The 18,623-nt window shown below is 62.2% G+C and overlaps 1 protein-coding gene across 4 annotated transcripts in view; it reads right to left on the reverse strand.

The window, feature by feature from the left end:
- Window positions 1-18,623, reverse strand: part of RXRA (retinoid X receptor alpha) — a 110,052-nt gene that overhangs the window by 21,140 nt on the left and 70,289 nt on the right. For 2 of the 4 annotated variants that reach the window (XM_032261946.1, XM_032261947.1), the window contains exons 2-4: window positions 14,399-14,649; window positions 8,266-8,416; window positions 7,450-7,629 (exon numbers count right to left, since the gene is read on the reverse strand). In XM_032261946.1, the coding sequence (XP_032117837.1) occupies window positions 7,450-7,629; window positions 8,266-8,416; window positions 14,399-14,649 (582 nt within the window). Of the gene's footprint in view, window positions 1-7,449; window positions 7,630-8,265; window positions 8,417-8,721; window positions 8,935-9,058; window positions 9,678-14,398; window positions 14,650-18,623 lie in introns of those variants that run through there. The other 2 variants (XM_032261948.1, XM_032261949.1) reach the window with 2 other exon arrangements.

An 18,623-nucleotide genomic window follows, 5' to 3' on the forward strand; every position in this document is an offset into this window, starting at 1 on the left:
GTGGGCTCCGGTCAGCTGACTCTGATCGGCCCTGGGGTGAGCTCAGCGAAAGTCCTGGGGCATGAACCCTGCTGCCCAGGCGCATGAGGCCCTTCCCGCCCTGCGCTTCCCCACACCTGGATTTGCCTTCCTGGACTGTCCACTCTGGGCCCTGAGGAAGCCACCTCAGCCCCTCTGCCGCCTATCTGGGCACCCCCTGCCAGAAGCGCCAGGGGGCAGGCCGCGACCCAGACGGAGCTTGGACAGAAGCGTCCACTTGGCTCATGGGCCGTTTCCCCCGAGACATGCCCCCTTCCCCGCAAGGCCTGAGCTGGGGCTCCGGTCCCAACCCCACCACCTCCTCCCTCTTCTGTTCGTCCACCAGCCAACAGCCTCACAGGGCGGGCACCTGCATTACCCCACTGTACCGATGAGAAGACTGTGGCTCATGGAGATAAAGTGACTTGTCCAAGTGAGTCAACAGCAGACAGAAAAGTAACGGGACCCGGGCCGCAAGGCCAGTTCTGCGAGGCACAGCTCCACGCCCCCCTCCAGTCAACCTCTCCACTCTTGCCCTGAAAATGCCCCTCCTGCCCTACTCCTCCCAGCCCAGACACGGACCTGGGGCCAATTCCTCCCTCCCTCGTGCCCTCCTGCCAGTGTGCTGGGCTGAGCAGTCCCTGATCCAGGCCCCTTCTCCTCCTGGTCTGAGGCCTAGGACACGGCCTTTCTAAGGGCCCGAGGGTATGGCCTGCAGGGGGGTTCCTAGAGCTGCCACCTTTCTGGGCCTTGGGTGAGGCTCATCCCAGCCCCTCCAGGCCATCTTGGTGGTGGACAGAACACAGACCTGGTAGCCTGGAGCTCTCCCAGGCACTAGCCACCATGGACTGACTCTGTCCCGTCCCACCCTCCCGCCCTCTGGCTTCCAGATGGTTTTGGCAAACGTGAGGGACAGCAGGAGGAACAAGGGCAGGAGAGCGTATCTGCGCCTCTGGCACCCTCCCTGCCCCTACCTGCCATGGTGTCAGCCGCCACTTCCTCCTAAAGCCACAGCTCCTGCTGAGCAGCGCTCTCCAGGCTCTGCAAGCCCCTCCCCACTTCACACCCCCAGGCCCGGGGTCCCCAGCTCTGTGTGGTTCCCTTCACGCCAGCCAGAGCTCTGTAACAGCTCCACGTGGACGCCTCTCAGCTACCCTGTGCCAACAGCTTCCTGCACGGCCCGCTGCCCGCTGCCTGAGCGAGGGACTTCCGCCCACACAGAGAGACTCAGGGCCGGGAGGCCCAGCCCCAGCTTCAAGATGCACCAACCAGGCGGAGGAGCCAGCCGGGGGCCCCGAAGTCGGCACACAGGCCTGGCCCTACTAGAAACCTGACGGCGGGTGGGCGCAGGGTGGGGGGCACGGCTGACGGGCAGACATTGAGGGTCTGGCAGCCCCCACATGGGACTTCATGAGCACTCCAGTGTGCGGTGCTCGTCTGGGGCGGGGTCACTACTCACAGGACCCTCCGTACAGGATCCTGAGCCAACAGAGTCGACCCCAATCCCCAGCAGGAGGCACCCACGCAGGTGGGTCTCAGCCAGCATCTGAGCTGACAGGGACAGGGCCAGGGACCTCCACTGGCCCAGGTCCCTGAGACCCTAAGGATGGGCACCAACAACAGAATTCTGAAGTTTCAGTGCCAAGACACAGTTGGCACTGGTGTCTCTCCAGTGGGGAAACTGAGACTCTGAGCACCAAAGGGGCAAGGCTGAGCCCTCAAGACAGTGAGCAGCCTGAAGCTGCCGTCCTGGAGCCCAGAGCCTGCCACAGCCCGAGCAGCCGTGTGGCCCCTGGCAAGTCCCCGACCTCTCGGTGCCTCGGCTTCCTCATCCGTAAGAGGAGAATGACAGCGCCCACCCCCAGGACGGCGCCAAGGGGAAACGCCAGCACACGGGGGGCCCGGAGGTGCCCAGAGCTGTCACCAGAGCCTCCCACCCCATACACCAGCCTGGCCCAGTGCCAGGGATTTTCTCCTGCTCAGAGGTAGCCCCAGGGCACAGGGAGCCCCAGACGAGGGTGGCCCTGAGCGAGGGGCCTTCCTGCCAGTTCTCCCCAGGCGCCTGGAACCGGGCTCCTTGGCACCTGCCTCCTCTGCCAGGACAGCCGAGAATTAATTAGCGAGTGTTTTGTGAAGCACTTTGAAGCTGTGAAAGGCCCGGCAGCTCTGCCCAGCATCATTATAAATATGATCGCTTTATTTATAGGCTGGGGGCAGGAGGGGCCGGGACTCATGCTTTGCCAGCACAATCACCTTCTAGACGAAGTCACGCTTGACTCATGTTCCGCTGGCGCCGCAGGCCGGGCGGGAGGCGTCTGTAAACACAGGGCCTCTTCACCCTCCAGCCTGAGTGAGCGCTGCTCGGAGGCAGAGGAGGCTCATACGCCGCAGCCTAGTCCTCCCAGGAAGACCTGAGACCCCCGCACTGCCGCGGCTGGATCCCCGCGCAGGCACCCCTGCCCCCGGCTTCACTGCGGTCCCAGCATCAGGAGACATGCTGGCCCAGGACTCAGGGTACAGCGGCCCCTCAGACGCAAGGGACGTCTCTGTCGCGCCACAGCCCCTATGGGCCAAGCAGGAGGGAAGGGGTCTGGGGGAAGGCAGGCATTTCGGGGCCCAAGGGCGTCCCCAGCCCTGCTGGTTCCTCTGCCTCAGGTAGTGGCAATGGCCAAGCCCTTTCTCTGTCCTTTGCACGGCCCAGAGCTGGGCTCAAGACAGGCAGGACTGAACTCCACTGAACCACTCTGGCCTCCCCTTAAGGGTGGGGTGACAGAGCCCCAGAGAGCAGTGCCAGAGGCCACACAGCCACCTAGAGTCTCTAAAGGGAGTGGCGTACCTTCCCTCAAGGCTTCAGCCTAGAGCGAGGCATCAGAACATGAGAACCATGCACACACATGTGCATAAAAACTATGTAGACACACACACACACAGAGACATGCCACACTACACATACACACCACACACACACACACACACACACGGCCACTGCTCTCCAACCCCATCACCACCCATGCACAGTGTTCTCATCTGCCATGCTCTGCTCCCAAGCTCACAGGGGTCTTCCTGATGCCCCCAGCCTGTCACAGATGAGGAATCTGTGGACCTGGCGAGGCAAGGTCACTTGCCCAGTGTCAGGCCAGATGGCAAGAGGGCCACACCTGAGCCCAGCCGGGGCTCCCTCCCCACCACAGAAACATGTGGGGTCAGCCATGTCCCTGCAGTGCATTCACACACATGTGCACACCTAGCCGGGAATCCTGCCCCACCACAGAGACGTGTAGTCAACCGTGTCACTGCAGTACGCTCCCACACATAGGCACACACATGAAGAGTCAGCCGTGTCACTGCAGTGCACTCCACACATGTGCACACACACGTGGGTCAGCCGTGTCGCTGCACTGCACTCACACACATGTGCACACACACGTGGGTCAGCCATGTTCCTGCAATGCACTCACATGTGCACACCCAGCCAGGGCTCCCTCCCCACCACAGAGACATGAGTCAGTCGTGTCACTGCAGTGCGCTCACACACATGCACACACATGCACACGCACGTGCACTCACACACAGGCACACACACGTGCACACATGCACTCACACACATGCACCATGTGCATTCGTGCACACACGCACTTACATGCACACACGTGCACATATGCACCACGCACATGCACTCGTGCACAAATGCATCACATGTGCAAGCATGTACCACATGCACACACGTGCACTTACACATGTGCACACACATACGTGCACACATGCACCCATACATGCACTCACGTGCATGCATGTGCACACCTACGCACTATTCACATGTGCACACATGCACTCACACATGCACACACGCATGCACTCACATGCACACACAGCCGGGGCTCCCTCCCCATCAGAGACATGTGGGTCAGCTGTGTCCCTGCAGTGCACACACACACACATGCACACACACATGCACATGCCAGACACTGCTGTTTCTGCACCCAGTCCTTCCGAGCTGGGGGGTGGGCACAGGAAGCAAAGGCAGGCAGGAAGGAAATGGGGAGCAGCCTTCCTGGGGGAAGAGGAAGCAGAGTGGGGGGTATGCACCGTCCCCTCTAATCTGGGCCAGTGTCCCCCGCCAAGTGGAAGCCAGGCCTCTCCCATCAGACTGGGAACCCCCAAGGGTAAGGCCTGCCTTCCCCATCAGACCACATGTGCCTACAGGCCCCGAAGCCCTGCCACCCCCGGCTTCAGCAAACAGGCCCAGCTCAGCTTGGCAGAGGGCCAACACCCATCACACTAGTCCCCCAGCCTCTGCCCACCCTGGTCCGGGAATGCAGCAGAACAAGTCCCTCCTGGCGGCTGCCTGCAAATGCAGGCCCCATTGCCCAACCCGAGATGCTATCAGCCTGTGGCATCCTCAGCATAGGGGTAGGGATCCCACCTGCCCCAGAGCCACAGTGGGCCCTTGCTGGGGGCAGAGTCACTGCAAGAGGCACCTGGGCCATCCTGCCTTCAGCCAGCCCCAGGACCCACCCCAGGTGACTCCCTCGCAACACTGCAATGGGACCCGACACCTCAGCACCAGCCTCAGTTTCTAGGGGTGTGATCACAAACCAGGCCAAGGGGCCACGTGGCTTCAAGGCCAGTCAGCGTGGCAGCCTGCCAGGGGCCTAACGCTTAGGCGGGCTCAGCCCCCCGAGTGGTGCCGACAGCACCCATCCTGCAGGAGGGAAGGGATCTGGGGGAAGGCAGACAGCTTGTATGCACACTTTGGGCCACGGGCACCTAGCGTTGGCCAATCTGGCCCCATAGCTTTCCCGAGGGCTACTGCCATGCCCCACGCGTGCAGCCCACAGCCGTGCCCTCCACTGCCAGGGAGCCCACCTTGCAGTGCTTTGCCCCAAGAGAAGAGAGTGAAGCGCTCTCCATTTCAGGACTCATCTGGAGCCAAGGGGTCTTGTCCAGCACCCAGACGCAGGCGGGAGAGGAGGGTACCTCCCAAGCCCTCCCAGCCACCGATCCCATGTGGGGTCCCTGCAGGGCGAGTGCCTAGGCTGCACCTGAGGCCCCATCACGCTGCCCAAGGGTAAGGAGCTCCACAGGCTCCTGTGCAGCCCACACAGCCAGGGTGGGGAGGTAAGAGACTTCCCTGTGCCCAAGGAGAGGCGTTGGCAGCAGGGCACATTTGGCACGGGGGCCTCACCCCCCCTCCGCCCACGCAGAGGCACCCTTCATGCCAAGGCTGAGTTCTGCAGCTGTGTTTGGGGCGAGAGCGCTCGGCAGCGTTCTGAATGCATGTTCACGACGCAGAATCCTGCTGGAGGCAAAGGGGAGGGGGTCCCTTGACAGCAGCAGCTGTCTCTCTCACGGCCCGTAAGTCTGGTCTCCAGGGCTGTGCGCTGCCAAGAGGAAGGACCAGAAGCACCAGATGCCTCCACCGGCACATACAGACATGCCACACCATGTGTGGCCAGAAACGGGCCATGCCTGCTGCTGGCCCTGGGACCTCCCCATGGCTCACCTCTCTGCGCCCCCTTTTTCTATCTCAGAGGTATGGGGCGAGTGAGACCATGTGTGGGGATCAGGAAGGGGGTGTCCAGGGTGCCCCCCACATGGCATGCTCGTAACAGGACCCAGTCACCGATGGGCACCAGAGCAAGGGTCAGACCACGTGACTCCAGGTCCCCCCAACCCCAACATTGCACAGTTCTACTGGGATGGGATGGGGTGTTGGCCCCACACTTTGGGGGACCCAGGCAGCAGGAGTCTGATGATCCCAACCACACAGATGACTAGGCTGCGGGGCTTTCGGAAGCAGTCAGTGCGGCCTGGAGAGAGGGCTCCAGCCGAGAGCAAGGCATCAGAACCTGAGAACCACACGCACACACGTGCGCATAAACTATGCACAAACACACACAGACACACACACACACGTCACACCACACAGACACACCACACACACAAAGACATGCCACACCACACACACAAAGACATGCCACAACACACAGACACACACCATACACAGAGACGCACACCACACCTACACCCATACACCACAGACACGCCACACCACACTGAAAGGCCATCCCCAATCTCTGAGGGCAGCTGTGATGACAGTCTCAGACGGCACAGACGCTGTTCCCTGCAGCCAGGCTTGTGGACACCTTTCCATTCCTCAGGCATCAGCTGGGACAGCCCTCCTGCCTGCCTAAGTCCCGCCAGGTACCCGAGGCAGAGTCAGGTGCCTCCCCTCGGCTCCCACAACGCCCGACTTCCCCTCAGCCTGCACTGACTGTACTCTGGGGCCCCCCTGGTCATCTGCTAATCACTTTCAAAGGACAGCCAGCTCACTGCTGTACACCCAGGCCTGGCGTTGCTGAGCATGGTCTCAACTCAACCAAGCTCTCTGTGCTGTGGCATCCTCGCCAGGTAAGCCAGGCTCAGGCTGCACGTGGAGGCCTTCTCCCTGGCTCCAGCTATGCCTCGGGCCTCTCTACCCCAGAACAGGACCGTCTCCACACCTGGCACAGTGGCCCTGGCCGCTGCCCACCATGCCTGTCCCGTCCCAGTTTTCATCTTCCAGGGACAAAGCTATACCTGCCACCGCAGGCACCTGGAAGAACCGGGCTGGGCCCACACCTCTGCAGGATGGGCACACGCTCCTCTGCCCTCTGGTGAAAGCAACAAGGTCTAGATGGCATGTGACCCTGAGCAAGGCCGAAACCCTCTGGCCTCGGTTTCCCAACCTGCACAGCCAACGGTGGGCCTGACCAAATGCCAGCCCTCCATGAAACATCCTCCCCATCAGAAAAGCCTGACTGGCAACCCTGGGCACGGCCACACCAGCCCCAGAAGGCAGCTCTGCTGCGCGCACAGGACCCAATGCCAGCCCGGACACCACTTTAGACCCAAGGCCCAAGGAGGAAGCCCTACAGGGGCACAAGGCTTAGCAGAGACTGTGGCTTCTCAACAAGGACCACTAAGGCCGAGACGGTCACACAGAAGAAGGTGAAATGAAATGGCAGCACCAGGCCCCCCCTCAGGACATCCCTGGTGTGAGGCAGTGGCTTGGACCCTGCCTGGGGACCCCACCAGGGGCTGGCGGGAAGGAAGACACATCAACCACATACATGTGGGGCCGTGGGAGCAGCACAGCAGAGGACAGAGGGAGGGTGTCCTGCAGAGCTGGGACAGGGACAGGTCAGCAGACCTTCACCCAAGACAGCACCTCCCACCCCATGAGGCCCAGACACAGGACCTGATGGGAGGAATCGAGGCACACCCCCAAACGTGCATGCAAACCAGGACCCAGGGCCCCGCCCCCACTCCTCCCTAGGCCTTGCTGAGCTTCTGTCTGGGATGCTCACTCCGTCGTCCATCTTGGGCGGCCACGTGGGGAGCCTGGGCCCCCGTTTGCCCAACACCTGCCCGTGCCCCGCTGCGGCCTACCTTCCCGCTTCATGCCCATGGCCAGGCACTTCTGGTAGCGGCAGTACTGGCACCGGTTCCGCTGCCGCTTGTCAATCAGGCAGTCCTTGTTGTCACGGCAGGTGTAGGTCAGGTCCTTGCGCACCGTCCGCTTGAAGAAGCCCTTGCAGCCCTCACAGCTGTACACGCCGTAGTGCTTGCCTGCAGGGGGCGGGGAGACAGGGCGGGGCTGGGGAGCAGCCAGCGAGCCGCGGGGAACCCACCCCCCCACTGCCAGCTGGCTGGCCAGGCCTCGGGAAGGGCCCTGCTGGTCTCCAGACCCCTACTTGGGCTCAGACTGGGCTGGGCCCCAGCCTTGCCCTCTCTGCTCCTCCGAGGACAGCTCGGGAGTGGGGCAGGGACAAATCCCAGGCCCCCAGGGACAGGGCCCCTGGAAAGTCCGCTGCTCTGTGCGGCCCGGAAGAGGGCATCCTGCTTCCCGCTCAGGCTGTTGGGGGTCAGTGGCACAGCATAAGCCCCTTGCCCAGACCCAGCCAAGGGAGGAGGCGCAGCGCTGCCTGCCCCCATGCTGACCTTGCCGTCAGCAGCCGCCTCCTCTCTGGAAGCCTCGGTCCGCCCTGCGCCCCAGCCGACCCAACACTCGCTGTCCCACAGATGTGAGAACTTCGGAAGGGAGCTCAGTGAGATGACTGGGACATGGCCCAGGCACCTACCTCCCTGCACCCTGATCTGGGGGTCCTGCCTGGCCCACAGGAGGGCGAGTTGGGGAGGCCTCCGGACCCTGCAGTGGCCTGACAGCCCTGTCCCACGGGCCCCCAGCTCCCAAAGCAGCCGTACCTGAGGAGCGGTCCCCACAGATGGCGCAGATGTGCTTGGTGAAGGATGCCATGTTTCCTGAGGGGTGGGCGGGGACCTTGAGGACGCCATTGAGGCCCAGGGGAGGCTTGATGTCCTCGCTGCTGCTGACGGGGTTCATGGGTGAGCTGAGCTGCGGGGGCAACCACAGCGGTCAGCGGGATACACACCAGGTTCCTCCCACGTCCCCCACAGCCCTGCAGCAAGGATGGTGCAGCATACCCCCACTTCACACAGGCACCGAGGCTAGACAGGGCTGTGCCCCCATCCGCCACACTGCCCAGGAGCAGCAGGGCCGCTGTGCGTGCTCGGCCAGGTTAGCAGACGCAGTGGCAACCTCAGGACAAGCGCACAGCAGACCCAAGGCCTCTGTGGAAAAGGACCCCGACACCCCACAACACACACGCTGCCTACTAGCACCCCCTGCCCGCTGCCCACCTAAATGAGAGCTGCCTCTCATGACTGAGCTCCTGGCAGTGCCCAGCCCTGCTGGGTGCTCCGGGATGCTCCACAAGGCAGGCACTCTGGGGGGTCCCAAGCCACAGATGAGGACGCCAAGGCCCCGTCCCCAGAATGGAGGAGGGTTGGGGACCCCCCAGAACCACACATGTACCCCACAACACCGCAGGACGGGGGCTCTGGTCACGTGACAGGAGAGGGGATCACGCCACACCCCCGGGCATCAGGTGGCGCGACACTGCTGGCCTCTCCTCACACCCCTCCACCCCACCCGTCGGGCCGCACGCTGCTGCCCGGGCAAGCGTGGGAAACTCACCCGGTCACCCTGGCAACAGCTGCCGCGTGCAGTGACACAGCAGTTTTGCTTCCGCTGCCTCCACCCAGCTCTGCAGTCAGCGCAGGGGACCCACAGGCGCTTCCCGATGCATCCTGCCCGCCAGCCCGCTGTGCAGGGCGGCGAGCACTCAGCCAGGCGGTCCCCAGCCCCCAGCCTCCACTTCTGCAAACCCCTGCCGCCGCCTGTGCGCAGGAAGCTCCCCTCCTTCCTTCCTCAGGCCTCCAAATCCCATCCCCCCTTCTCACGGGACAGGAAGAGTTTGAAGCTCAATGCAAGCAAAGCAGAAACCACCCCAAAGCCTCCTTTCACAGGGGCCCCGGCGCCTGGAATGATTCTTCCAGCCCCAGCCTGTTCAGGCTTCTAGGTCCTTCTTCAGTCTGCCCAGGTGGGCTGCAAGGCTTTGCAAGGATGCTTGGTCCCTGTGGGCCTCAGGTGGGCTGAAGGAAGCCAGGAGGCCCTCCGTGACAACGCAGCACAGTGGGGGTGCCAGAAGGTGTGTGGAGAACCAGGTGGCCACTCTGTGACTGGCCAAATGCCCAGTGCTCACGTTCGTGGGCACCAGGTGCGCTTCTCAGAGAAGGGAGGAAACTGAAGGGCAAAAGAACGCCCCCAGCGTTTGCTGAGTGCCACGGTGCCCGTTTGCTGAGTGCCACGGTGCCCGAGCTTTGCACACACACTTGCAACTCCCTGCATGGAAAACCCCAGGGGCCCCAGATGCGGAGGCTGCAGCTCAGGGAGGTCAGGGGCTGGCCCAGGTCACACATGGTCCCCACACGCTGCAAAAGGGGCAAGTGAAACCCCGAGAGGGACGGAGCTTGCCCAGACTCAGTGCCCAGCCGGCCCTGCCGTGTGCTGGGTTCAGGGAGGCACCAGGAGACAAGGCCCTGCCCAGCCCTCCAAGGCTCACTGGTCTAGTCACTGCCTCGCTAAAGGCACTGAGGCCCCAGACACGGACCCCTGGCTCCGGGTTCAGCCTCCTCCGTTCTCACGTGACTTTGGGAAAATTATTTCATCACTGCGACCTGCCTCCTCGTCTGCAACACTGGAATGATGTTAGTGCCTAATTTTTTTCTTTTTTTCCCTAAAACAGGGTCTCACTCTGCTGCCCAGGCTGGAGTAGTGGCACAATCAGTCACCGCAGCCTCGAAATTCTGTACCCAATCCATCGTCCTGCTTCAGACTCTTCAGTAGCTGGATTACAGGTGCATGCCACCACACTCAGCTAATTTTTGTTTGTTTGTTTGCAGTGATGGGGTCTCACTATGTTGCCCCGGCCTGTCTACAACTCCTGATCTCAAGCAATGCTCCCGCCTCAGCCTCCCAAAGTGCTGAGATTACAGGCGTGAGCCACCGCGCCCGGCCAGGGCCTCTGAGCACCAATGCGAGGGTAACTGAGTTGCTCAGGGCAGAGTTCGCAGACAACTCGCTGCCTTACAGGGTGGCCGGTGGCTGCAGTGGAGACGGGCCAGGGCCTGGGAGGAAAAAAGGGGTGTCCCGGGCAGTGGGCCTCCCAGGCCAATGTTCAGAGCTGGGGAAGCAAATGGCTTGTTTGAAAAAAGGAAAGAATTTGGAACAGCCAGGGGCGAGGGTCAGGTCCAAACGGGGGCAGCAAAAGTGCCCACAAGCAGGAAGTGTCAGACACCTCGCTTTGTGCCCTCGCCCTGGAGAGGCACCGAGGCGTGTGAGGAGGCCCTGGGCCAGAGGCTGGAGAGCACAGGCCATGACTGCAGGCCCAAGGAGAGGAACTCACAGATGTCCTCTTTCCAGGCTTCCCCAAGCCACCCCAGGTACATAGGGGTCCACCTGCTGCCTCCCGCCCCCCAGGTGCAGTCCCTTGGGCCTTGCACCTGCCCTGGGTAAACTGAGGGAGCGCCAGAGCATCCCTGGCTGGGAAAGGGCTCCGGGCAGCATGGAATGGCAGACGGTCACCCCCCCTCAGTGTTGTGGCCAAGCCAGCTCCCAGGCTGAACTCAGAGTGCATCCCTGGCTGCCCCGACCTCAGTCAGATCATAGGCTCTGGCTAGCCCAGTGAGCCCAGGGCCTGGGAGCCCCTGCACGTCTGGAGTGGCGTGGAGGCCAGGCTGGGGTGCCCATTTTGCTGCAGGGCCCTGGGAATACCCCCTTGCTTCTCTGGGCCCACCCAGAGGATGGTCCAGGCTGCAGAGGTGAGGCTGTGCCGGGACAAGGAGGCCAGGCGCGCCTTCCTCCGCCCTTCCAGCCAGGGCTGCTGGGCCTCAGGCTGGCTCACAGCCCTGGGAGCGCAGCACAGGGCCACCCCAGGGCCTGCGTTGCTCTGTCCCTCCCGCAGTGCCCCGCAGCTATCCAGGGTCTCCTCCCGCACCCCCTGCTCCGGCTCCCAGAAAGCCAGGCGGCCATCGGTGCTTTGCTGGAGCATCAGGACCCCGTGCGTGGCCAGGGTGAGGGCTGCCCCATTTCCCCTTTCAGATCCTTGGCTCTCATTTCAGTTCCCGCCGCCTCGATGCCACACCCAGGTCTCCTGCCCATCTCTCGGCTCTCTCCCCACACCTACCACACCCTTCCTTCCTGAGCCCCTGCAGGGTCCCTCACCAGCCCCGACCTGGGAAGGCCCACTCTGGGCCAGGAGCAGACCCCTCGGCCTTGCTGGGGCTCATCCGTCCACCAAGGCAGGAGCAAACCAGCTCCTCTCCATGCTCCCTTCTGACCTCAGTCCCTGGCGGGTAGGTGCCCGGCGCCGGTGCCACCCTGCTTCCAACACCATGAAGCCCACTCAGCCTCCGTGCACACATCACAGCCCCACAGGCCCCGTGCAGGCCCTCCCGCCAGGAGGCTTTGCTGGAGCTCAGAGGCCTTGACAGCACGTCCAGCACCACGCTGGGCACTCGGAAGTGTTCTACGTGAAAGCTGGTGCCAACTCACTCCCCCAATACCTGTGACATGTGCAAGTGAGCCAGCTGCAGCCAGGCAGGCTCTGGGCCACTGTGGGGAACGTTCCCCCCAAACCACAGAGGGGACTTGGGACGGCTCAGGGGCCAGGCAGCTGCAGTCTGGCCCAGCTCTACCCGAGCACCCCCAAACGCCTATTCCCACGCCAGGAGGGGTCAAGTGGCCTGGACCCGGCCACGCGGAAGGCCCTTCCTGGCCATGGACTGGAGCAGGCAGAAGGCCGCGCCTGGCAGAGTGCCTGGCCCTCCTCAACAGCAGCAGAAGTCAGAGCACCTCTGTGGCTCCAGCAACTCTGACTCTGCGGTTGTGGTTCTGGGGCCGGGAGTGGGGGCACATCCCCCCTGAAACCCTACTCACACACCCATAAATGCAAGGAACCCCAGCTTTCCAAGACAAACTGCTGAGGTCCTGACGCTGGGCTTAACCCCCGGGGAAGGAACTATGGGTTCTGGGGAACCAGTGCCAAGTCAAGCATGGGCCTCAGACCGAGGGAAACTGACTTCGGGTAAGACCAGCAGACCGACGCCAGCAGCGGCCAGGCAGGGGCGTCTGGGGCAGCCCGCGTCGGCTCCTCACCCGCCCCCCACTGGGGCCCTCGCCAGTGTCAAGGGGTCTGCAGCACGGGCTCCCGAGCAACTGGGCTTCAACAAGCCCCTCCTGTGTGCCGGAGGCCTGGTTGCACAGGAGAAAACAGAGAGCAGCCCATCCCTTCCCCCAGAAGGGCCAAACAGTGCTGAGGACACCAGGGACCCCTGGGTTTCTGGGAGCACCAACTGTGCACTAGATTCCTGGGTGTCCGGGGCAGGCGACAGGCCTGGGAGGACCCCATAGGTGCTGGCCAGCGAGCCAAGGGACAGCAGAAGCCGAGTCTTCATCGCCCTCTCGCCACAGGGCACTGTGCTGCCAGCAGGGGCAGGGCTGGGGTGCTAAAAATAACGTAACCAGGCCTACCTTGCGCCAGCACCTTGGGCCTCCTGGCTGCTTTTGGAAGGCCAGGTGAGGTGAGGGGGACACGAAGCAGGGACCCCAGCTCTTCTGCATACGTCCCACAGAGCAGAGGGACTTTGATGGCATTGGCCCAGAAAGCCAGCAAGATTCTCCAGGGGAAAGGGGCTCAGGAGGCCACGGCCAGCTCTAAACGGGCCAGGTGGATGGGCAGTGGGCCGGCTCCAGACCCCAACCACAGCAGGCCTGGACCAGGTGCAGTCCTCAGCTGTCCAGGAGGTAGCATGGGTGCTTAGGGCTAGGTGTCCACCTGCTGCCTCCTGGCCCCCTCACGTGTAATCCCTTGGGCCTAGTGCCTGACCTAGGTAAAATGAGGTGGGGCAGCAGGGGGCTTGGGAGTCCACAGGGCACATCTGGCGCTATCAGCTGTGTGACTGTGGGCAGAGAAGCTACTAGGGCGAGTCCCACCCTGGTGGGCTTTCCTGAGATGGCACCGAAACTCTGCCATGGAGCCTTCAGCTGCTAGACAAAGGGCTAAACCCAAACACAGAAATTCCAGAGTGGAAGGAGAACCCCCCATTTGGGGCAGGGCAGATGGAGCCCCTGGAGAGGGAGGGCCTGGTGGAAATCCACAAGCAATCACTGGGGGCCAGGGGAGGAGGCCCAGTCTCACCCTCCATCCTCACAGACAGGAGATCCCAGGGCTAGGGACGACTCCATGAGAGACACTGGAGTAACTTCCCCGAGGGAAGAGGGGTCCCCAAGTTCCGCAAGACAAGACCTGGACTGTGCCAGGCTCTGCCAGCACCAGCCCTTCCTGATCCAGAAAGAGCCCAAAGGGCCAGGCTGAGCTGGAGAAGCAACTGAGCAAACCCCAACTGTGGAAAAGGTCCCCAAGCCCCACAGATGGCCAGGCACCCACAGAGCCACGTGGAGCCAAGACCACAGAGCACCGCTGCCACACCAGCCACTGCAGGTCCAAGGCCCGGTGTCCCTGGCGGGGGAATAGCTGCCCTGAGCCTGAACACGCCTTCCCTGGGGGCCCTTTGGCTTGAGTGTAAGCAGACTTCAGGGGAGGACCCAGGCTGTGTGGCCACAGGCGTTTGGGAAAGCAGGCTAAGGCCTCTCCCTGCTGAGCCCCCCCGGCACAGAAACACGGAGTCCCCCAGCCCTCCAGCATGGGAGGGGTCACGTGGGCAGAGGACCGCTGCAAGGCACCTTGGCTGATGATCCAAAAGGCCCGGCTTGGCAGTCAGCCACGCCTGGGCTCAGACCCCTGCAGCCCGCAACTCCCCAAGGCTGTTTCCCAAATCAAGCGGGGAGATCTCAGCACCCACCTCCCAGAGGCCTCAAGATGAGGCGACACCCTGCAGGGGAAACCACAGCCCTGCCCCAGGCCCCACCCCAGGCCCACCCCACCCCCTGCCCCTGCCCCAACCCCACACTCACCTGGGGGCTGCCAGTGCTGAAGCCCAGGGTGGGTGTGGTGGGCACCGACATGGAGTGCGGGCCCATGGGGGAACTGATGACGGAGAAGGGCGGGCCCATGCCATTGATGGGGGAGCTCAGGGTGCTGATGGGCGAGTGCAGCTGCCCTGGGGAGCCGATGCCAGGCCCTAGGGACGGGTGCAGCGAGGGGGCGGCCATGGAGCCTCGGCCTGTCGGGGAGGTGAGGGACGAGTTCACCTGGGTGGAGAAATCTGCAAGACAAGAAGCCACAGGAGGGCAGTCAGCACAGGCCATGCTGGGACCCACCACATGCCTGCTCCCCCAGCCACGGGCACACCCACGGGAAGACCACGGCACCCCCAAGGTGGCCCCGTAGGTTTTGACAGCTCACCAACGCAAATGTACACTCACTAGGGGCCAGGCGTCCCGGAGGACCCCTCCAAGGCACTGCCCTGTGCCAGAACCCAGCTTTAGGCTGGGCCTGCAGCAGATGCGGGAAGAGCCCGCTGTGAGTGTGCCCCAAGATGCCTGCCTGGGCCGCACCAACCCGCATCGCTCCAGGCTCATATCCGGGGAAGACAGACGGAGGAGTGGCTGGTGGCCGGGACGAGACAGCCACTCTGCCCACTCCACAGGGGCTCAAGGTGAAAGTCTGGGAATAATGGTAAAAGGCACAGAGGCTGGTGTCTCTGAGCACCTCCCGTGTGCTAGGACCTGGTCGGTTCTGGGCATGGGTGAGTTCGTGGAATTGGGACGTCCACAGTGAGCACCGAGATCCTCCCATTTTACAGACGTGGGAAGCCAGGCCCTGAGTCCCATAGCCTCCTGTGGCCAAGCCAGACTGGCACTGCCTGCTGACCCACTGCCATGTCTGTGGCCCTCAGCAGCAGGCCACACTCAGGCCACACTGCCTGGGCCTGCTCAGGTGCCACAGCAGCAATAACCCAGGCACCGCACACTCGGGCCCCTGGCTCCGTGGTCTGAGATCTGTCTGAGGGGAGCAGAGGGGTGGGACGGGGTACTTCCCATGAGGGCGGTGGGCTGGGCACTGCTGGGTGGCTTTGTGCCAGGCCTGGGTGTGTGCCAGGAGCAAGAGGGCAGCCCACAGATACCTCAGGAGAGGTTGGGACCTCCCACACTCCCGCCTTCCATCTCAGGGATTTCAAAGCCCAGAACACGCTTCAGGAGGCGCCCGCACCCTGGAGGCTTGTACAGTGGGAGGGAGTCTCCCAGGTGGCGAATCCACTGCCCATGGGCATGAGTGATCACTGGAAAATGTCAGAGCCCACCCAAGGCAGCAGAGACGGCAGCTCGTGCCGGGAGCCGTAGGCACCACCTGCCTGCCCCACCCTGCCTCCGACGGGCCGGGCACACAGGGCAAGTCCCTCTCCCTCTCCAGGTCTCGGCCTTCCCATCTGCAGAATGGTCTCTCAGGCCCTCCATGCCTCACCCTGGCAATCACAGGCACACTGGGGAATCGAGCAGGACCATGAGCGGAGTGGCTGTGACTAAGCCCACAAGCCCCAGGTAAGAGGACACCCCCGGCTACACCCCTCCACAGCCCCAGGAAGACTTCACCTCCCAGGCCTCACAGCGGCCATGTCCAGGGCACTGGCTCACTGACTGGGTGCCAGGCTGGAGCAGAAGAAGACCTGAGCCAGGCCTCTCACCAGCATCTGCCCATGCGCCCTGCGTCTCGGAGAGACACAGCATGAGTTCTAAATGCCGCCACCGCCCAGCAGCATTGGGACCGGAGCCAGACCTGACCCCGTCCAAAGCCAGCATTCCTCATCTCACACAGCTCGGCTGCCCCAAGCAGCTATCCTGAGAAGGCAGCAGGAACACAGAAGCTCTGCCACCCTGTGCCCACCCCTGTTCCAGCAGCCTCAGGCCTGCTCCACACACCCCCTCCTGCTTCCCCTCCCAGGGAGGAAGGTGTAGGGAGGAGGCCTGGATGCCAGCTTCAGCCAGCACTGCCCTGGGGGCAGGTCCACAGCATGGCAGGCGGGCCTGGCTGCCAGTAGTGCTCCATGACACTCGGGATACAGACCCCACCAGCAAATGACCCTTGTCTGACCCACTGGAAACCATCATCGTTCATAAAATTGGATAAGCCTCTTCATTGAACTAAAAAATGTAGACTTAAAGAATTCCAGAACCAGATGTTGGTGGCACCTACTGGCAAAGATGGGTACTACAAACCAGCCCTATTGGTCATTAAACTCCCCGGAGGACACGCAGGAACCACATGTAAACGTCAAACACGTGCAGCCCACAGGTCTCCACGTCCAGGCAGAATCCCCAGGCGCAGAAGGCCAGGGAGGGAATAGCTAGGGGCCGACAAGAGAAGGCAGGCAGAAGAGTGCATCTAAGCCAGACAAATACAAACTCAGGCTGCTCACGTGAGTCTGTGAAATACCTGCATATCCCGATGTTACTGATCCCCGCCACTCTCAGAGAAGCTACCACCGCCAGCCTGTGCCAGACAGGGAAACTGAGGCATGGAGAAGGTGTCAGATGACAGCTGTCCCAAAGGCACACTCCCAGAAACCTGCAGCTGCCCCTAGGCCAGGCAACCACTACCATGCCCACCAGGCCACTGCGGGGACCCTGAGAATGCCACGGGGCTGCCCCGTCACAGCCCCGCCCCACCCACCTTCAGCTGACCCCTGGAGGAGGAGACCTGAGCCGGCTTCTTCCCTTTCCAAGTCTCAGTTTCCTCATCTGTGAAATGCAGAAAGGCACAGCTACTCAGCAGTGAGTTCTGCTCGGCGCCAAGCCCAAACAGGCTGAGCCTGGACCTGGCTGGGCCCTCTATCCGGGCCAATCCAGGGAAGGACCGTGCCGACTTGAAGGCAGAAGGGACAAGAAACTACAAGTGTGCACAAATCGGCTTTGCAGGCACGTCCACCAGGCAGCCCTGGGGGCACCTGGGAGGAGGCCGGGCCACGTGGGGAGCCCAAACCTCAGCACCGTGTTCAGAAGCCGGGCCTTGGAGTGGCCCAACGTGAGGCCCCAGGCACCCCTGGGGAGGCCGCCCACCTTTTTCATGGCCTCTGGGAAGAAGACGGGAATGGTGAGGCCATGGTAGAAGTCACTCCTGGAATCTTTCAGCTTCTCCACCCCACCCCCTACTGCAGGTATAATCTGGGAAGACTGAGGGGTCAGGGGGACTCTGAATGGGAGGAGATGACTACAGGCTTTCTGGGACAGCCTGCCAGACCACCTCAGGAGGTGAATTCCTTAAGCCAGCTGCTCCAGGCCCGCTCCCAACCCTTCCTGTTTACACAGACTCCATCCACAGCAGACACCTTCCCAGAGTCTGGGTGACAATAGGCTGGGTGTGTTTTCTGGAATCCTCTAGAGAGAGATGCTTTTTGGCCAGGAAGAGAATATTTAAAAAGAAAAGGCAAAAAAATGCCTGGACATCCCCTGCCCACAGCGAAAGGCCCGGGCCACACGCGCGGAGGCTCTTTTCCAGGTCATTTATTTGTTCCTGCCCCCATAAGTGGTGGCTCCCATAAGGTGTTATTCCTAAAACATCCTACTTTGGGGCTGGGCGCGGTGACTCACGCCTGTAATACCAACACTTTGAGAGGCCAAGGTGGGCGGATCACCTGAGGTCAGGAATTCGGGGCCAGCCTGGCCAACATGGCAAATCCCCTTCTATACTAAAAATACAAAAATTAGCCAGGTGTGGTGGTGCACGCCTGTAATCCCAGCTACTCAGGAGGCTGAGGCAGGAGAATCGCTTGAATCTGGGAGGTGGAGGCTGCAGTGAGCCAAGATCTCACTACTGCACTCCAGCCTGGGCAACAAGAGTAAAACTCTGTTACACACACACACACACACACACACACAAAATCCTACTTTGGTCTTGCAAGGGTGCTTGTCACCATCTGGTCTCCACTGGCTTCCCTAACCCTCTAGACTCACCCTCATGCCACAGGGACAGTGTCAGACACCCAGACCCAACCCAGGGGCCAGCAGACGCACAGCCCTCCCCACGCAAGAGAGTGACAGAGGGGCCTGAGTGGCAAAAACTGAATCACGGGATCTGGGAACCTCAGAACCTGAGCCACAAGGGGCCCCACAATTACACAGCCTCACATGCCTTACAGCCACCGTGCCCCCTTAGGGACCGCAGGCAATCAGTGTGACTCAGAAGCCCAGGGGAGGAGGAGTTCACAAAGCCCATGGGGACCTCCAGGGCTAAACGGAAGAG

Source organism: Sapajus apella, unplaced genomic scaffold (assembly GCF_009761245.1).
Source record: "Sapajus apella isolate SASKATOON/1434 unplaced genomic scaffold, GSC_monkey_1.0 scaffold126, whole genome shotgun sequence".
In the NCBI taxonomy this organism is placed as follows: Eukaryota; Metazoa; Chordata; class Mammalia; order Primates; family Cebidae; genus Sapajus; species Sapajus apella.